Consider the following 20,858-nt stretch of genomic DNA (forward strand, 5'->3'; position numbering starts at 1 on the left):
AACAACACCTCCCTGGTAATCACCCAAATCTCTATTATATTTCTTTTTCTTCTTTATCTTTTGTTCACGTTCCTCTTTCTCTAAGATCTTTAAAAGAGACTGTGATTTCTCCTTATACTCTATTGAGTCCATATGGGGAATCATTTTCTCCTTGATAGCCTTGATTTCCTCATCTAACCGGGACAATTTGGCATTTTTCCTTTCTAATAGAAATGTAATAAAATTGACACCTGCTTCATTAAAATACTTAAACCAATCCTCAAGGAGGACATCTCCCTTTTGGGGGCTAACTTCCCATCTTAGACTCCTGGGAACCATATTGTGTTTCACATATGTTTCTAAATAAGCTATGTCCCACTGTGTGTGGGTTTCAGAGATGGTAATATTTTTTAGTCTAATGAACAAACCTCAGAGGTCCCCTTCATCATTCTTAAAACTCTCAAAGACCCCATCAACATTAACCACCCTAGAAGCTCTATAGTCAAATATATCCATATTGATGTAGGACCCAAAAATTATGTTCAGAGCAGCAGTAAGTATTGTATCAAGAAATTGTACAAAAAAGCAGAAAGAAATACTGCGCTAAAAAAATATAAAAAACAAAACAAAAACTAGTCCAAATACCTAAAAGCTGCGATTAATATGATGTGATACACACCCATAAAACATATAAATCAAAAAAAATGTTCACACGGTTGAACCATTCATATGATGCAAATAGAAACTCCCATAGCGTAAATCCATAAATAAAATCTTTTATTCAATCATAGAAAACATACTCACAAGCATAAAGGTCAAATCAGCGTTAAAAAAGCCAGCCGGCAAAGCGTACACCCAAATGTCACGTGATAGCGTCAAGCACGTCGAGACCACCCTTCGTCCGTTTCGCCATATATGGCGTCTCCTGGGGCATGGGCGACGCGCTGACGCATCACGTTTTATATACACAGAATAAAACCAAGCCTCGTTCTGAGCTGAGGGGAGAAAAACCGGAAATGGCGGAAACCGGAAGTGCGTCATATTAACATGGCAGCCACCTGATGCCACAGGCTCCATGTTAAATGAGGGAAAAAATTAAATAAAATAAAATAGCTAAGGGAAAAGAAAACCTGGAATGTCAAAAACCGGAAGTGTGTTATAACAACATGGCAGCCATATGACACCACAGGCTCCATGCTGAATAAGGGCAAGAATACCAATCAAAACATACTAGATTAATTCAATGGCCGTATGCCGGAGGCCCCGGAAAACCGGAAGTGCGTCCCACCAACATGGCGGCCACAGAATACCACAAGCTTCATACTGTTTGAAGGCAAAAAATCAAAAACATACCTAAATAGCCTAATGGCCGCATATCGGTACCATTAACATGCCGACATAGCATAGGATAGCATGGCTGAGGATCAGCACTGGACTGGCACCTGGACTGGCACCTCCGGACCACCACAGTGGAGCCCTGCATAGGTGGGGGTAAGGGCCGGGCAGAGGGAGGGGCTCAAGCACAGGCTGGCACACTGGGACACTGGCACAGGACTGTGCTGCCCTGACTGTGGCACTGATCATCTCCTGCACCCCCTTCAAAGCCTGCCCTGACCTTGCCTCTCCTCCATGCGCTCCTGAATTGTCAAAATTTCACAGATAAAAAAAGAATGCTTGTCGTTGTCGATCCCAGATTCACTTAATACTTTTGTTATGTCAGTGTCCATGTTGTGGGACTATGTGTGCACAGCTAGTAAGTATTTTGTGGCTGAAAATATGACCTGGAGGTCTTTAAGGTTCGCCTGCCATTAAAGTCAATGGGGTCCGCCGCGAACTGCAACTTTTGGCTGCGTTCGTGGTTTGCCAAACGTCCAGTCGGAAGTTCGTCCATCACTAGCCCCAGACCATGACACTCCCACCACCATGCTTGACTGTAGGCAAGACACACTTGTCTTTGTACTCCTCACCTGGTTTGCTCCATATACGCTTGACACATCTGAACCAAATAAGTTTGTCCTGGTCTCAGACCATAGGACATGGTTCCAGTAATCAATGTCCTTAGTCTGCTTGTCTTCAGCAAACTGTTTGCGGGCTTCCTTGTGCATCATCTTTAGAAGAGGCTTCCTTCTGGGACGAAAGCCATGCAGACCAATTTGATGCAGTTTGCGGCGTATGGTCTGAGCACAGACATGCTGACCTCGCACCACTTCAACCTCTGCAGCAATGCTGGCAGCACTCATACATCTATTTCCCAAAGACTACCTCTGGATAGGATGCTGAGCATGTGCACTCAACTTTTTTGGTCGACCATGGCGAGGCCTGTTCTGAGTGGAACCTGTCTTGTTAAACCACTGTATGGTCTTGGCCACTATACTGCAGCTCAGTTTCAGGGTCTTGGCTTATAACCTAGGCCATCTTTATGTAGAGCAACAATTCTTTTTTTCAGATCTTCAGAGAGTTCTTTGCCATGAGGTGCCATGTTTAACTTCCAGTGACTAGTATGAGAGAGTGAGATTGATAACAAATTTAACACACCTGCTCCCCATTCACACCTGAGACCTTGTAACACTAATGAGTCACATCACTCCCAGGAGGGAAAATGGCTAATTGGACCCAATTTGGCCATTTTCACTTAGGGGTGTACTCACTTTTGTTGCCAGCGGTTTAGACATTAATGGCTGTGTTTTGAGTTATTTTGAGGGGACAGCAAATTTACACTGTTATACAAGCTGTACACTCACTACTTTACATTGTAGGAAAGTGTCATTTCTTCAGTGTTGTCACATGAAAAGATATAATAAAATATTTACAAAAATGTGAGAGGTGAACTCACTTTTGTGAGATACTGTATGTTATCAATATTAAATCACAGATGTTACTAAAAAGAGAAGATTAATTACTAAAAGAATAGTTTTACTTACCGGAAACATTTTGAAGATTTGCATTCTATAAAATGTCATTCCTTTTCCAAATTTGTAACAAGGCAAAACAAGAGTAACATTTCTTAGGTACTGTGCGAATAATATTATCAGCGCCAAAACCCTGAAAAATCAATTTTCATGCTTATTGGTTTACCAAAGAAAATATACAAGGATTTTAAAATAAGGACGGCAGAACAAAGACCGAAATATTCCAATAAATTACTTTGCAATCAGAAATATATCAAGCCAGGGGTTTTACTATAGAGAAAAGCATTCAAACAACAAATACTTAATCTAGTACATTGTAAGTCATCAAAAATGAGAAATTGTTAAACATATTTTTGTGACTGAGTGCTAATTTCCATAGAGACAAAGTGGCCAAAGCCTTTCTTTGTGTGATCCTCATCCATGTCATGGCAAAGGCAAGGAATTATTGAGGTGCATTGCAGTAGTCCAGTGATACAAAATTCTTATTTTGGACTGCCAGTCACTATCCTGTCCATGACCACTCAATGATCAGCCAAGGCCTAAAGTGTAGACAGAATTTTTCGAACCCAGCCAAGCATGGGGATTTTTTTTAATTAATTTTGACACTTAGTTACAGCCAAAATTTTTTTCTTGTACTTTTCAATGGGAGAAAACGAATCTCTCTCTCTCTCTCTCTCTCTCTCTCTCTCTCTATTTATTATATTTATATAATAATGTGTGTATATCATAGTTTTGTACAAATAAACACTTTTTTACATGTCCACCCAGTACTCAGTTGCTGAAGGGGGAGAAGGGGGAGAGACCCACTGTGTGTCTCCCCCTTCCTCAATCTGCTTACAGAGCTGGCTTTTCTCTGAGGACAGCTGCCTCCTGCCACCTCACCCTAAGAACTGTTGCTGTATGGACTACTGAGCCGTTATTGCTCTCAAATATTGCTCTCACATTGCCTGCTATATTACTTTTCTTTTTTATCAATACTCAATTACTACTATATTAACAGCGCTAATAATTATTCTAATAATCCGCAAATATATATAATAAAACCTTATAAATACAAGTTTTAAAAAGGAGACAAAAAGTCCATAAAGTCCCCAAGCCAGTAATTCATAAAGTGCGAAAAGTGCTCAACAGAGTCCCCAGATGAGAGGAAAGAATCCTTTCAGCAGGTTCACCACACAGAAAACATGTAGAAGAAAACCTTGTGCTCTGTGTCTCCCCCCCTTGGTTGTGCACTTATCCCCTCAAGGGTTAATATCAAGCTCTTCTCAAATCACCACTCGTTTTGCTCATACAGGTTATCCAATAGTAGAACAAAATGCCCATAAAGTATTCATCAGCTGGAGGCTCACTTACACTCAGATTTCATTAGAAATGTCATGCAGAAAACACAAACAAAAAACATTCCATAGTGTAACCTGTTTAATTAATAAATAGCACTCCACACACAATAAAATACTGCTTACAATGTAGACACTTCGACACTCATTTGGAGAAAATGATCCAAGTATTTTCCAATCCTATAAGTAATTGAAGCTGGAGGCTCCAAAGGATTTTTGTGAACGTTCAGTAACGTATAAATGGTGGGAATCCGATTAAAACTGGGCATCAAAAAGGATTTCTCTTTTTTAGTCAAAACTCTCATATAATAGCCGTAATCAATGAGATTAAAGTCAGCTCTATAATTTCTTGTCGGATCCTTCTCCAGCTGTACACATGTTTGTTCGTCAGCAAGCATAGTACCTAACTGGGAGTGGTAAAAACTTTTGTCCAAAATTACCACCCCCCCTTATCGGCCGGACGAATGACAAAAATTTTTTCTCTCGAGTGATCTTATCCCTTCTTTAATATGCTTATGGCACAAATTCTTTTTAGGGGGTAAATCATCCAAGTCCTTTAAAACTGTTTGAAGACCTCAACCTAATGGTTTGACGGTAATGGGGGGTTAAACAGAGATGTATTCCTAAGTCCACTATCAACACCCACAGTATCCCCTGATCTATTATTTTTTACCATACTACTATTAGATAAAACCCTTTTTGTTTCTTTCTTACATATTTGTGTACATATAAGTATATATTGAACTTATTCATGGGTTTTTCCGAGAGGTAAATTTTAGGCCTGCATTAAGGATATTCATCTCTTTCTGGGGCAAGACCGCCTGACTTAAGTTATAAATTCCACTCAATCCGTCTCCCTTCTTTTTTTGCTGGAGCCTCTGTCCGGCTCCACAGCCCATTCTGGAAGAGGCCTTAAGACTCTGTTCGGACTGTGTGGCATTTCCCACTCTGGAGGGTTCCACCACTCCTGTACATTGTATGGAATCAGGGGGGTGAATGGACGGCACCTCCAAGGACGACCTCCCCTGGCTCTGCCTCTCCATTGCCCCCTCCTGCCTTTCCCTAAAAAAGGCGGCCTATCTGGATACTGTAGAGGGTAGTTATGTACATTGTTAAGGGGGCCAAAGCGATTTTATGTATTCACTGTATAGAGGTTCTGGTTGTCATACTCCAGACGACCACCTGAATGTCCATTTCCTCCATTTTGACCTCTTAACCTCCGATTCTTACTCCTCCCCTCATTAATCCGGGGGGGGGGGGGGGGGGGTCACCTTTGATTTTAAATTCCTACCTACAACTACCTTAGGTGCTACTGAATTTCTTCCAAGCCAATCTCCTTCAGGTTGATTGGACACAGGCAGCACCATATCATCCATCACTACTCCCCCCCTCCCCCGACAGACTATTTCCATCCTGCCAAACACATATAGAGTTTTTCTTAAAATCGCCTATGTCTCGCCGACATTTTTTAAATTTTGATGGCAACTGTCAGCTTTTACTCCTCCTCACAGCCTCCCCGTGCTTTGCTACACTGCAGGCTTGGCGTCACTGGCTCCTCCTCCCGACGTGTTGCGTCACAGGTCACGTGACATTCTCAAGGGTAATGTCATTACCCTTGAGAATGTCACAGGAGGAGGAGCCGGTGACGCCAAGCCTGCAGTGTAGCAAAGCACGGGGAGGCTGTGAGGAGGAGTATAAGCTGACAGTTGCCATCAATCCATGCTCCAAACAAAGAGAGGTTTTGTGAGTGTAACGACGTGTGTGCAATAGTCCATTTATCCTTGCAGTATCACGCTACGTGTTGTCTCCCTTTTTTTACTTTGTATTAAATGGTGGAAATAAGAGGAAGTGGAAACAAGTGACTAAGGGATATATTCAGCACAGCGTTTGAATGATGCAGGGGCAGGATATCTATGAACTTATGACAGAAGTTTGTTTTATGTGATTTGTGCACAGCTACCTAGGCTAATGCAAACTGATATACTTAAAGGTGCTGTAGGTCTTTTACACGGAAGTGTTGGGATTGTTTAAAAGAACAATTATTTTTCATCTATTTATCTATTCCTTGGGACTGCATAAATCAATTACTTGTTATTTATCCATCCATCCAGTGCGCAGCAGCCTATTTAAGCTATTGGCTGAAAATCTTTTTATTTTAATTTATTTTGTTATTCCTTTTATATTCTGCTCATTTTTGTTTGTTTTTATAAAGCACACCTTGGACAAAAATCCATGCGGATTTATGTATGCGTTTTTTGGCTATTAGCGCACTAATATTATTGTTCTATTTTTGTACTTTATATGTGAGGGTTCATTATCATTGGTGCAGCTTTTATGTTTTATTCATTATCTATCATTTGTATTTAATATGTTTATGCACTATACCAGCGCTTGACCACTTTGCACTTTTTCAAAAGTACTAATGTCACTACCAGGTTCATACTGGTTTCTCTAAAGCATTACCTAATTATGTCAGAATTCCTGTAAAATCATCACTATTGGCTGCCTCTCACTCCAAAGAGAACAGTGCATCAAGATCAACTTGGCGGTTTCTAAAAAAAACAACAACCTCCATGATCGTTATAGGTAAAAATATGGAAATAATAGTACAAATATCAATAATATAATATGGAAATATATATATCACTGATCAAAGCGCTCAATGGAGAAATACCTCTAAGCCCCTGTACACACGGTCGGACATTCTGCCAACCAAATCCGTTGGATTTTGTCCGACGGATTTTGTCAGACGGATTGTGTCCGAAACTGTTGCATACACACGGTCGGACCAAGTTGTCGGAAAATCTGATCATTCAGAATGTGATGACGTTATGTCGTTACGACGGGACTACGTTCAGGCTAGTAGCCAATAGCTTTGGTGTAGGAATTTGATCTGAGCATGCGTGGCACTTTGTCCGATCGGAAATCTCTACACATGATCGGAGTATGTCCGATGGGACCAGTTTGTCAGAAAATATTTCCAACAAGTTGGAAAATTGGGTCCGACGGATATTCCGACGGAATCAGTCCGATGCATACCACACACAGTCGGATTATCCGACAACACGGTCCGATAGGACACATTCCGACGGATTCTCCGACCGTGTGTGCAAGGGCTAAAAAAGCTGCTGTTAATCATAAATCACATTTACACACATATATAGTAATATTTTAACCGAAGTCATAAACAGCACTACTATATTAACAGCGCTAATAATTAATCTAATAATCTGCAAATATATATAATAAGACCTTATAAATACAAGTTTTAAAAAAGTCCATAAAGTCCCCAAGCCGGTAATTCATAAAGTGCGAAAAGTGCTCAACAGAGTCCCAACAGAGATGAGAAGAAAGAAAGAATCCTTTGAGCAGGTTCACCACACAGCAAACATGCAGAAGAAAACGTTGTGCTCTGTGTCTCCCCCCTTGATTGTGCACTTACCCCCTCAAGCGTTAATAGCAAGCGCTTCTCAAATCACCATTCGTTTTGCTCATACAGGTTATCCAATAGTAGAACAAAATGCCCATTAAAGTGGTTGTAAACCCTCCCCCACAACTTTGTCCCATGTAAATCAGCATAAAAAACCCTAATTCTGCAACTAGTTGGTCCCAGGTTAGCCCTTTCCTATGTATTTGTTCATTTTTTTATATGGTTACTAATGACATATACCTTGTTTGGAAGCTGCGATGTGCACTGCGGGCCTCCTCCCCCCCTCTGCTGTTTATGCTTGAGGGTGGCGGATCCGCAGCACTGCGCATCAACGTCACACCTCCCACTCCAGACGTGCGCCATCTCTTGTCTTTGTCGGGGGCCCAGGATGGGGTTTCACACTTGCGGCCAATCGGGAGACTCCGATGGCGATGGTTGCTGGGTGCATTTTCGCCCAGGTGATGGCGTCTCCATTTCTCCCCCACTGTGCACGCGCATGTGGCGTTGGTGGGTTGTTTGGTGTCAGCGCCCACATTTTTGGCCTCCCTGGATGGGCTAGGTCTCCATGATCTCACATCCATGTCTCCCTGCATCACCACGGACTCCATCCCTCCTTTTCTCCTATTACCAGGTACTCTGGTTCCTAATAGTCACCCTCCCCTTTTCTCCTCACAGTCCTCTCCTGGACACTTAGTTGGTTTAACCTTCACTTCATACCCCCACCCCCCCTCACAGCGGCTGATCACTGGTTTTGGTTTCACCTTTGCACTTTCATTCTGTCCCACTAGATAAGGTCCATTTTTAACCATCTTCATCATTCCTTTATAGCAACCCATTTGGTTGGTTCACACACCATCCCACATTGCACCATGGACATACCTAGACCCACAGTCACCTGGGATGCTGGGCATTGTTGGGCACTTTTGCGAGACATGTCCCCACCACAGCTTCTGAACATAATGTCTCCGGGTGACCTACGATTCCTAGCATTACACAACCAGTACAAGGTTTAGTAGCGGGTTCCCCCTCTCCCATAATGGTATATGACAGAATATTTAGACCCATTATTTATTCTATTTTTTATTGTAGATCTACCATGTGCCTGCTCCTGACGAGTGGTTAACACACCATGAAATGCGTGGAGACAATATATGCCATGCATTGTACCAATCAGGTGGTCAATTTCATATTATATAATCATGTTTATTCATATAAATTTGCTGGGAATAGTAAGGCCATGGGCCATGCAGGCATTATCTTGAAATCATGTTGTATACATATTAAATTTGGTGGATTCTAGTGATTTATTATGTCATGCAATTGATATCCATATTACTATCATGGTTACTATGTGGGATTAATTTCCCTACTTCTCTCTCTATATATCTATATCTACATCTATAGCTATAGCTATATATTGTGTGTATATCAGTGTTTTGTACCAATAAACACTTTTTTACATGTTCCTTCCTTCGTCCCACCCTCTTGTTCTCATTTTTTGTACCATATTGATAGGGGTGGAAACACCTGGCCTTACCTCATTTAAAGTCCCATGTTCCCCTTCACCTTTTCCTTCTAATATATAGAGAAAAGCATTCAAACATCAACAAATACTTAATATAGAACATTGTGCGTCATCAAAAATAAAAAATTGTTAAATATATTTTTGTGACTGACTGAGTGCTAATTTCTATAAAGACAAAGAGACCAAAGCCTTTGTGTGTAATTCATCCATGTGATGGCAAAAGCAAGGAATTATTGAGGTGCTTTGCAGTAGTCTAGTTATATAAAATTCTTATTTTGGACTACCAGTCACCATCAGTCCATGACCGGTCAATGATCAGCCAAGGCCTATAAAGTGCAGATAGAATTTGCTTAACCCAGCCAAGCATGGGGATTTTTTAAACAAATTTTGACACTTAGTTACAGCCAAAACCTTTTTCTGGTACTTTTCAGTGGGGAAAAGGTAACCTCTTGTCAGAACTTTATTTCTGTGTTTGGACACCTAAACATCATAGACAAATGTCGTACCCTCCCTTACTGCTACCAATAGCCCTAACACAGCCGCATTAGATTTTCTTCGTAGGTAAATCAGACAGAAAAAGTAGGTAAAGAGACGAAGATAGATAAGATGAGTGGTGGAAGGATGTAAAACTTTTTATACATTAATTTACATGTGGCCAAAAATACCCAAGGGGTGGGATATATGGGAGATGGACACTCTTTAATAAATGATGAGTGACATACATACCTGATAATATTGAAAATGTGAAGGATGAAATGAATGAGGCCAGAAATGTTTACATGCGATTACAAGCAAAAAGACTATCTTGATATTAAAGTTTTATCTATTTGTAATCTTGAATACTATAAACAAAGTATCTTGTAAATCAAGGAATGGAATGAAGCCTAGGTTTTTATTAGGTATTGATGTATAAGAAACTTAGTAATAGTTTTATTTTATTAATTACAACATATACCGAGACATCGGATCTCATTATTCTGTGGGAAGCTGGGAACATCCTGATCTTATTATTCTATGATAAGTTGGGAATGTGGCTTAAACCGGTTTAACTCGTTTTTGGGCTACTATATACAGTATATGGTTGGAAGACAAAGGGCCATTTTCAAGATGTGTCTGAAACAAACGGACTATCACCTCCAGGAATTTCAAAAGAAGTTATGGACTCTCCTGGATGGAACATGCTGTATTTATCTATTTTATCATCAGTAATACATCTTTAAACCAAGCTAAGTAAATTTATTATTACACCTTTGAGTTTTCTGAAATTATTGCATTACATCCACATATGTGAAAGGTTAAACATAGGATCTTGGAAGTAATAAAGTTTAACACTTTATTACAATCATCCACTGATCTGTTGGAGGAGCTGCTGGATTGTTTTTTTCTCCTGAAGTTTCATTCCCTTTGCTTACTCATTGATGTATTATAAACTATAAACTGAAGTGAGCTCTTGTACTTAGTGCTGGACACCATATTTTATTGTTGACACAAATTAAAACAAACCAAGGACTGATTGTAATTTGTGTAGCGTGGATTTGGTGTCACTACTGGCATTATTCAGTGAGCTTCTGCTTCACTTATCTGCCCCATCATCAGATAAATGAGAGGATGTTAAGTGAGCATAAAACATGAATAAATTATAGTAGTGGAATACTAAATAGTGCAATCTGAGTGACACTTCTTAGTCTTTATGGTGTGGTTGATTTCAGATCCATACTGGCAGTAGCCTGTAGTTGGTAGTATCCACACATTGTAAGCCAACAGAAATATTCCCACAGAGAGAAGGATGGACCCTTCTTTCTGCAATTATACATCGGCGGAAAGACTTGGTTTTGGGTGTTGGTGGTGGCCATACACCATAACATAGTTACATAGGAGGTGAGGTTGAAAAAAGACACAAGTCCATCAAGTCCAACCTATGTGTGTGATTATGTCAGTATTACATTGTATATCCCTGTGTGTTGTGGTTGTTGAGGTGCTTATCTAATAGTTTTTTGAAACTTTTGATGCTCCCCGCTGAAACGACCGCCTATGGAAGGGCTTTTCCCATCCTTGATGCTCTTACAGTAAAGAACCCTCTATGCAGTCTAAGGTTAAACCTCTTTTCTTCTAATCTTAATGAGTGGTCACGTGCCTTATCAAACTCCCTTCCACGGAAATGTTTTATCCCAATTGTGGGGTCACCAGTATGGTATTTGTATTGAAATCATATCCCCTCTCAAGTGTCTCTTCTCCAGAGAGAATAAGTTTAGTGCTCATAACCTTTCTTCATAACTAATATCCTCCAGTCCCTTTATTAGGTATTAGCTTTGTTGCCTCTCTCTGTACTTACTCCATTTCCAGTACATCCTTCCTGAAGACTGGTGTCCAGAACTGGACAGCATACTCTAGGTAAGGCTGGACAAGACTCTTGTAGAGTGGGAGAATTATCACTTTATCTCTCAAGTTAATCCCCTTTTTAATGCATGCCAATATTCTGTTTGCTTTGTTAGCAGCAGCTTGGCATTGCATGCCATTCCTGAGCCTGTCATCTACTAGGACCCCCAGGTTCTTTTCCATCCTAGATTCCCCAAAAGGTTCTCCCCCCAGTGAGTAGATTGCATTCATATTTTTACCACCCAAATGTATTATTTTACATTTTTCCACATTAAACCTCATTTGCCATGTAGTTGCCCAGCCCATTAATTTGTTCAGGTCTTCTTGCAAGGTCTTCGGGTCTTCTTGCAAGGTTTCCACATCTTGCAGAGAAGTTACTGCCCTGCTTAGCTTAGTATCATCCGCAAATACAGAGATTGAACTGTTTACCCCATCCTCCAGGTCATTTATGAACAAATTAAATAGGATTGGTCCCAGTACAGAACCCAGGGGGACCCCACTTTCCACCCCTGACCATTCCAAGTACTCCCCATTTATCATCACCCTCTTATAGCCAGTTTTCAATCCATGTATTCCCCCTATGATCCATGCCAACGGACCTTACTTTGTACAGTAAACATTTATGGGGAACTGTGTCAAATGCTTTTGCAAAATCCAGATACACACCATGTCTACAGGCCTTCCTTTATCTAGATGGCTGCTCACCTCCTCGTAGAATGTTAAAAGACTGGTTTGGAAAGAACGATTCTTCATGAATCCATGCTGACTACTGCTAATGATACTGTTTTCATTGCTAAAATCTTGTATATAGTCCCTCATCATCCCCTCCAAGAGCCAGGGAGGTATTTTGGCCCTTTTTTAAATATTGGTGCTACATTGGCTCTTCTCCAATCAGCTGGTACCATTCCAGTCAGTTGACTGTCAGTACAAATTAGTAACAATGGTCTGGCAATTACTTGACTGAGTTCCCTAAAGACCCTTGGGTGCAAGCCATCTGATCCCAGTGACTTATTAATGTTAGGTTTTCTAATTCTGTCCTCTGTTAGCCACGAGGGTGCTTCCTCTGTGTCACGAGGATAAACACCGCAGTTTTGCTTACTGAAGCCCCCCCCGATTCCCTCGTGGAGACTAAGGAGAAAATTTAATTCAATACCTTCACCATCCCCCCATCCTTTGTAGCCAAATTTCCTTCCTCATTCTTTATGGGGCCAATATGGTCTGCCTTCCCTTTTTTACTGTTTATATACTTTAATTTATACTAAAATGCTAAATACTATAATAATAATAGAATACTATAATAAAATACTTCATTTATTGGGATTGTTTTTTTCGCTCTTCTTCCTTATGTGTCTTTCATGTTTTATCTTAGCTACCCTAATTGCACCCTTACGTTTCTTGTTGAATTTTTTTGTAAAGTCTGAATGCTGATGATCCCTCAACCTTGTATTTTTTTTTTTTTGAAGGCCTTCTCCTTTGCTTTTATATGCATTTTTACATTTGAGTTAAGCCATCCAGGATTTTTGTTCGCTCTTTTACATTTACTTCCAAATAGGATGCACTGGCTAATGCCCTTATTTAATATGCTCTTAAAGCAAGCCCATCTCTCCTCCCTGTTCTTTGTTCCTAAGATTTTATCCCACTTTATATCTTCTAGCAAGTTTCTTAGTTTAGGGAAGCTTGCTCTTTTGAAATTGAATGTCTTTGTATTCCCCTTATTTCACATCTGTGTGATTTATACTGAAGACAATTGACCTGTGATCGCTGCTTCCTAAATTGCCGGTATTTCCACATCCGTGATCAGGTCTGTATTGTGAGTAATCAGTAGATCTAATAATGCATTATTTATTTTTTTCAATCAAAAAGGTTTTTATTGCTCACTCAAACATTACATAACAGAATGAAAACTCAATTCACAGACAGTCTTCAGTGTTTTTCCTTCAGATTTACCAAAAACATGTAGTGCAGGGGCCTGCTGATTGCATACAAATTGAAACTCCTAAGGTTTGACCTCAGATTATATGGTTTTGGTAAATCTGAAGGAAAAACTAAGCAGAAAAACTGATGTGTGTGTATGGGGCTTCAGATAAATGAGCAGTTCCTTCCGCCCAGTCTATGTCTGGATAATTAAAATCCCCCATTATGATGACACTTCCCATCCTTGCTGCTAATCCTACAATAAAATTCCTAAAGCACACAGGATTGTCCCTTTTAAACAAAATTTACAGCATTTGCATCTAAGAAACAGCTGCCTAAAATTTAAGATCATAAAATCATCAATAATTTACAAGGTGATGAAAACAAGGTAATTTTTATATATTATGGGAAGATTGTCAATCATAATAATATGAATAATAAATCAAATTTTTTGAGAAAGCTCTCTCATACATTGGCTCTTCTCCAATCAGCTGGTTGGATTCTTTCTGAAAGTCAACGTCTCTACTGCAATTCCGTTTCTCAGATATTGATTGTAGGGAATAGTGATGGACGAACTTCCGACAGGACGTTACGCGAACGCGGACCGCAAACGCGGCCAATAGTTCGCGAACCATAACGTTTGCGGCGGGCCCCATTGATTTCAATGGGAGGCGAACTTTGCAAACCTACAGGTCAAATTTTCAGCCACAAAATAATTACTAGCTGTGCAAACATAGTCCCACCACATGGCCAATGACATAACACATGTATGAGGTGAATCTGGGATCGACAACTACAAGCATTCTTTTTTTATATGTGAAATTGTGACAATTCAGGACTGTGGAGCGCATTAAGGCAATGGAGGAGAGGGAAGGTCAGGGTAGGCAAAGAAGAGCAGGAGATGATCACCAGCAGCGTGACATACAGCAATGACACCTGCACCGTTATATAGAGCACTGACATCAGCAGCTTGACATAAAGCACTGACACCAGCACCATGATATACAGCACTGACATCAGCAGCGTGACATACAGCAATGACACCTGCACCGTGATAGAGTGATCTGACACCAGCACCATGATAGAGAGCACTGACATCAGCAGCCTGACATAAAGCACTGACATCAGCACCGTGATATACAGCACTGACACCAGCACCGTGATAGAGAACACTGACATCAGCAGCGTGACATAAAGCACTGACACCAGCACCGTGATATACAGCACTGACACCTGCACCGTAAGCAGCCCCAGGAGGAAGTCAGCATATCACAGGGATGGTGGGAGCCCCTCATAATATGCACAGCAGAGGTACAGCCCCAGGAGGAGGTCAGCACAGCACAGGGATGGTGGGAGCCCCTCATAATAAGCAGCCCCAGGAGGATGTCAGCATAGCACGGGGATGGTGGGAGCCCCTCATAATAAGCAGCCCCAGGAAGAAGTCAGCACAGCACAGGGATGGTGGGAGCCCCTCATGAGCATAGCACAGGGATGGTGTGAGCCCCTCATAATGAGCATAGCACAGGGATGGTGGGAGCCCCTCATAATATGCACAGCAGAGGTACAGCCCCAGGAAGAAGTCAGCACAGCACAGGGATGGTGAACTTTACAAACCTACAGGTCATATTTGCAGCCACAAAATAATTACTAGCTGTGCACACATAGTCCCACCACATGGCCAACGACATAACACATGTATGAGGTGAATCTGGGATCGACAACTACAAGCATTCATTATATGTGAAATTCTGAAAATTCGGGAATCTTGAGACAATGGAGGCGAGGGAAGGTCAGGGTAGGCAAAGAAGAGGGTGCAGGAGATGATCACCAGCACCGTGATATAGAGCACTGACACCTGCACCGTGATAGAGTGATCTGACACCAGCACCGTGATAGAGAGCACTGACATCAGCAGCGTGACATAAAGCACTGACACCAGCACCGTGATATACCAGTCCTTAAGGATTAGCAGACTGTACCTCACTCAACCCTATATACTGTAGTATGCTATACCTTACCAGTCCTTAGAAGGACCTTTGTGCAACTAGTAGGTTGTGATTAGCAGACTGTGTAACGATATCACGTCTGAGCCAGGATATATTGTAACTAGTTGCCATTTTGTGTGGAACGCAGCCATGACAGCTTGGCTACCTTGTAAACTTACAGAAGACTCTAAACCCCCCCCTCCCTGTCTTAGGAATTCCAAAGCTTTTAACATCTTCAAAAGGGAAGAAAGGTTATCTTAGCAGAGAAAACAGAACCAGGCTGGGTCAATAAACAAGGCTCAAGTTGCCTGGCAAGATATTCTGGCCTGTCGTAAAACTGTCACCCTCTCCATTCAGAGAACCAACAGATACCCGTCGTAAATTCCTCCTACTATATATAGAGTGCAGATAGATTAGTAAAGTTTTGAAACTTCAACATTTTTTATAACTTTCAAAGCCATCATAGCACAGCCATAATATGGATACATTTGGTTTCCTCAGACAATTTCTAACATTTCAAGTCTAGACACCCCTATGTCAGGTCATATGGGAAGCCACTGGGACCCCTTACTCCTCCTAGGTAACCCTGAAATGGGAAACCTGTCATGTGTGGACTTGTTTTGCAGCAAATATCATGCTGATCACTAAAATGGATATCTGCAGTCTATAAACAGTAGAGAGGCAGAGATATGAATATGTATCATAAAGTGTACCTGGGACAGGGTCATGAGTGTAGACACCTCCCAGCAACCAACCCCTAAACAAGATGACCAGACGATTGGTCACTGGTCGCTGTCAACACCCCTTTTGATTTGACAGAAAAGAGGAGAGGCCAAGGCAATGGTCAGTTCTCCTTTTACCATCCAAGAAAGAACATCTGCCAAGTTTGAGAACCGATTACCTTTGCTCATCGATCGAACTCTGATCAACCCTCGGACATTAATTGCAAGTATTCTTCCTTCTCAATTCTACCTTATTTCTTTGTGGCTGTATATTGTCTTTATTTTTTGAAACATCCTTTTTCTGTAAATGTTTTATTCGCACCAACCTTGACCTTTTCATAATAAATCCTTATGTTGAAAAGTGTTAACCTTGTCTTTAAAGCTCTTGATGCAAACTATAAACGAACCTGTCTCTTAAAAGGGCGCTACTGTGGTAGAGTAAGGCACTGAGCAGACCTGTCTGTGGTGGCAGTGTGTGTTGCAGGCGCTTATTCTAAACTTATAATTGGTATTGCTAAAATTACGAGTCCCCCCGGCTCTGTCTTTTAAACGGGGGTGGTGGCAGTTAAAGGGTTAATTGTGTAATTAGCCCAGTGACAATCGCTCTCAGGCTGCCCGCACCTAGATTGTGGTCCCGCAAGCGGGAAAATCTTTGTGCTGGGTGCAGCTGAGTGTGGCATTGTTACGTAAGTGACAGCGGGGTGTGAGGTTGGCCGGTCCTTTGTCGCCAGTTAGCGAGGAGGGCAGGGATCTGACACCCGCGTTCGTCACAGACTGTACCTCAGTCCCTATACTGATAAAGGACTGCTGCAGAATAGGGCAGCAGTCAGCAGTAGTGCACCTCAACCCTATATATTGTGGACCTATACCAGTCCTTAAGGAATAGCAGACTGTACCTCACTCAACCCTTTGTACTGTAGTACACTATACCTTACCAGTCCTTATAAGGACCTTTGTGCAAATAGTAGGTTGTGATTAGCAGACTGTACCTCAGTCCCTATACTCATAAAGGACTACTGCAGCAGAAGGGCAGCAGTCAAGTATAATATTCTTTATATATTTGGAAGAAAGAGTATTATACGTGTACAAGCCTATTACCATACCAGTCCTGAAAAGAACCTTTGTGGACCTAATAGTAACAGCTACTGATTAAACTGACTGTCCCTCACTGCCACACACAGCTTCCTGCCTGTCCCTATTTAACCACTTTAAGACCGGACCATTTTGCTGGTAAATGACCAGAGGTCTTTTTACACTTTGGCACTGCGCTGCTTTAACTGGTAATTGCGCGGTCATGCAATGTTGTACCCAAACGAAATTTGCGTCCTTTTCTTCCCACAAATAGAGCTTTCTTTTAAAGGTATTTGACTGATTCTGCGATTTTTATTTTTTGCGATATAAACGTAAAAAGACCGCAAATTTTGAAAAAAAATGATATTTTCTACTTTTTGTTATTAGAAAAATCCAATAAACTCAATTTTAGTCATACATTTAGGCCAAAATGTATTCAGCCACATGTCTTTGGTAAAAAAAAAGTCAATAATTGTATATTTATTGGTTTGCGCAAAAGTTGTCACATCTACAAACTAAGGTACGTTTTCTGGAATTTACGCAGCTTTTATTTTATGACTGCCTATCTCATTTCTTGAGGTGCTAAAATGGCAGGGCAGTACAAAACCCCCCCAAATGACCCCATTTTGGAAAGTAGACACCCTAAGGAAATTGATAAGAGGCATGTTGAGCCCATTGAATATTTTATTTTTTTGCCGCAAGCGATTGAATAATGACAAAAAAAAAAATTTTTTTTTTTTTTTACACAAAGTTGTCACTAAATGATATATTGCTCACACATGCCATGGTTATATGTGGAATTGTACCCCAAAATACATTCTGCTGCTTCTCCTGAGTACGGGGATACCACATGTGGTCGACTTTTTGGAAGCCTAGCCGCGTACGGGGCCCCGAAAGCCAAGCACCGCCTTCAGGATTTCTAAGGGCATACATATGTCATTTTACTCCTCACTACCTATCACAGTTTTGAAGGCCATAAAATGCCAAGATGGCACAAAACCCCCACAAATGACCCCATTTTAGAAAGTAGACACCCCAAGCTATTTGCTGAGAGGCATGTTGAGTCCATGGAATATTTTATATTTTGCCACAAGTTGCGGGAAAATGACAAACTTTATAAATTTTTCACAAAGTTGTCACTAAATGATATATTGCTCACACATGCTATGGGCATATGTGAAATTACACCCCAAAATAAATTCTGCTGCTTCTCCTGAGTACGGGGATACCACATATGTGGGACTTTTTGGGAGCCTAGCCGCGTACGGGGCCCCGAAAACCAAGCACCGCCTTCAGGCTTTCTAAGGGCATACATTTTTAATTTCACGCCTCACTACCTATTACAGTTTTGAAGGCCATAAAATGCCAAGATGGCACAAAACCCCCACAAATGACCCCATTTTAGAAAGTAGACACCCCAAGCTATTTGCTGAGAGGCATGTTGAGTCCATGGAATATTTTATATTTTGCCGCAAGTTGCGGGAAAGTTACAAACTTTTTTTTTTTTATTTTTTTTTTTCACAAAGTTGTCACTAAATGATATATTGCTCACGCATGCCATGGGCATATGTGAAATTACACCCCAAAATAAATTCTGCTGCTTCTCCTGAGTACGGGGATACCACATATGTGGGACTTTTTGGGAGCCTAGCTGCGTACGGGGCCCCAAAAGCCAAGAACCGCCTTCAGGCTTTCTAAGGGCGTAAATCTTTGATTTCACGCCTCACTACCTATTACAGTTTTGAAGGCCATAAAATGCCAAGATGGCACAAAACCCCCACAAATGACCCCATTTTAGAAAGTAGACACCCCAAGCTATTTGCTGAGAGGCATGTTGAGTCCATGGAATATTTTATATTTTGCCGCAAGTTGCGGGAAAATTACAAACTTTTTTTTTTTTATTTTTTTTTTCACAAAGTTGTCACTAAATGATATATTAGTCACGCATGCCATGGGCATATGTAAAATGACACCCCAAAATAAATTCTGCTGCTTCTCCTGAGTACAGGGATACCACATGTGTGGGATTTTTTGGGAGCCTAGGTGCGTACGGGGCCCCGAAAGCCAAGAACCGCCTTCAGGCTTTCTAAGGGCGTAAATCTTTGATTTCACTTCTCACTACCTATTACAGTTTTGAAGGCCATAAAATGCCAAGATGGCACAAAACCCCCACAAATGACCCCATTTTAGAAAGTAGACACCCCAAGCTATTTGCTGAGAGGCATGTTGAGTCCATGGAATATTTTATATTTTGACAAAAGTTGTGGAAAAAATACATTATTATTATTTTTTATTTTTTTTTTGCACAAAGTTGTCATTAAATGATATATTGCTCAAACATGCCATGGTTATATGTAAAATTACACCCCAAAATACATTCTGTTCTGCATACGTGTATAGCCTGTGGCCCTGTCACAGAGCTTATACATCTTGACCCCGTATCTGGAACGCTTGTTGGGGACGTATTGTTTGAATGACAAGCGACCAGAAAACTTAATCAGGGACTCATCAACGCAGACAACTTGATGGGGAGTAAACATGTCTGCAAAACGTTGGTTGAAGTGGTTTATGAGGGGCCGAATTTTGTAGAGCCGATCGTATTCAGGGTCTCCACGAGGACGACAGAGTTCATTGTCGCTGAAGTGCATGAACCGCAAAATCATCTCGTATCGTGCCCTGGACATGGAAGCAGAGAACACGCGCATATGGTGAATTGGGTCAGTGGACCAATATGACCGCAATTCACTCTTTTTGGTTATGCCCATGTTGAGGGAGAGGCCCAGAAAGGTTTTAAATTTGGAAACCGTAACTGGTTTCCATTGTCTGGCAAGGGCGGACTGGGGAATAGTGGCGATGTGTTGAGCAGCGTACAAATTGGTTTGGTCCACAATAGATCTATAGAGATCTTCGGTGAAAAACAGTGAGTAAAAGTCAAGTGTCGTAAAATCAACTGTTTCCACGTTAATGCCAGGTTGGCCAGTGAATGGGGGAAGTACGGGTTCTGCAGAAGATGTGGGCACCCAAATAGGATTGGCGAATTCTGCAGGAAGGGCACTATGGGTACGACGGGCCTGTCTTTGTCTTCTTCTTGGTGGCAGCGGGACACTACTTGTGCTTGCCACCCTGCCAGCTTGAACTGCACTTATGGGACTCGCCACGTCACCACGTGTTACTGCAGTGCTGGATGTACGTCCAGGGTGTACTAGGCCGCTGGTGCTTGCCAGTTCACCAGAAGGTTGAGCGGATCTAGTACGTCTCTGCTCCATACGAGTGACCTGCGGTTCCTGCACCTCAACAACAGAATACATACGGGATTGGGCACACCTGTTCTTAGCAGCGGCCTCATCTCCGTCGTCAGAGCTATCTGTCATGGAGCCGCTGTCCTCTACAGGATCGTATTCTGAGCCTGAATCTGACAGATGAGTGACGTCCTCTTCACTATCTGTCATGCTCAGAAACGTGTAGGCCTCTTCACTAGTGTACCTTCGCCTTGCCATTTTGGGCTCTAAATTTAGGGGTACACTAGTGAGACTCACAGGTAAAAAAGCACCTAGCCTGTCAGCGACTGTTTCAAAACGCTACAAAAAAAACTGTTAGCGATCGCAGGGAT

The 20,858-nt window shown here is 41.5% G+C and overlaps 1 protein-coding gene across 2 annotated transcripts in view; it reads right to left on the reverse strand.

Annotated features, from left to right (window-relative positions):
- Positions 1-20,858, reverse strand: part of SLC23A1 (solute carrier family 23 member 1) — a 1,056,923-nt gene that overhangs the window by 467,539 nt on the left and 568,526 nt on the right. For both annotated transcript variants that reach the window (XM_077473737.1, XM_077473738.1), the window contains exon 8: positions 2,901-3,021. In XM_077473737.1, the coding sequence (XP_077329863.1) occupies positions 2,901-3,021 (121 nt within the window). The remainder of the gene's footprint in view (positions 1-2,900; positions 3,022-20,858) is intronic.

This window comes from Lithobates pipiens, unplaced genomic scaffold (genome assembly GCF_037356315.1).
Source record: "Lithobates pipiens isolate NorthernLeopardFrog02 unplaced genomic scaffold, aLitPip1_a1.2 Scaffold_8, whole genome shotgun sequence".
NCBI classification, from domain to species: Eukaryota; Metazoa; Chordata; class Amphibia; order Anura; family Ranidae; genus Lithobates; species Lithobates pipiens.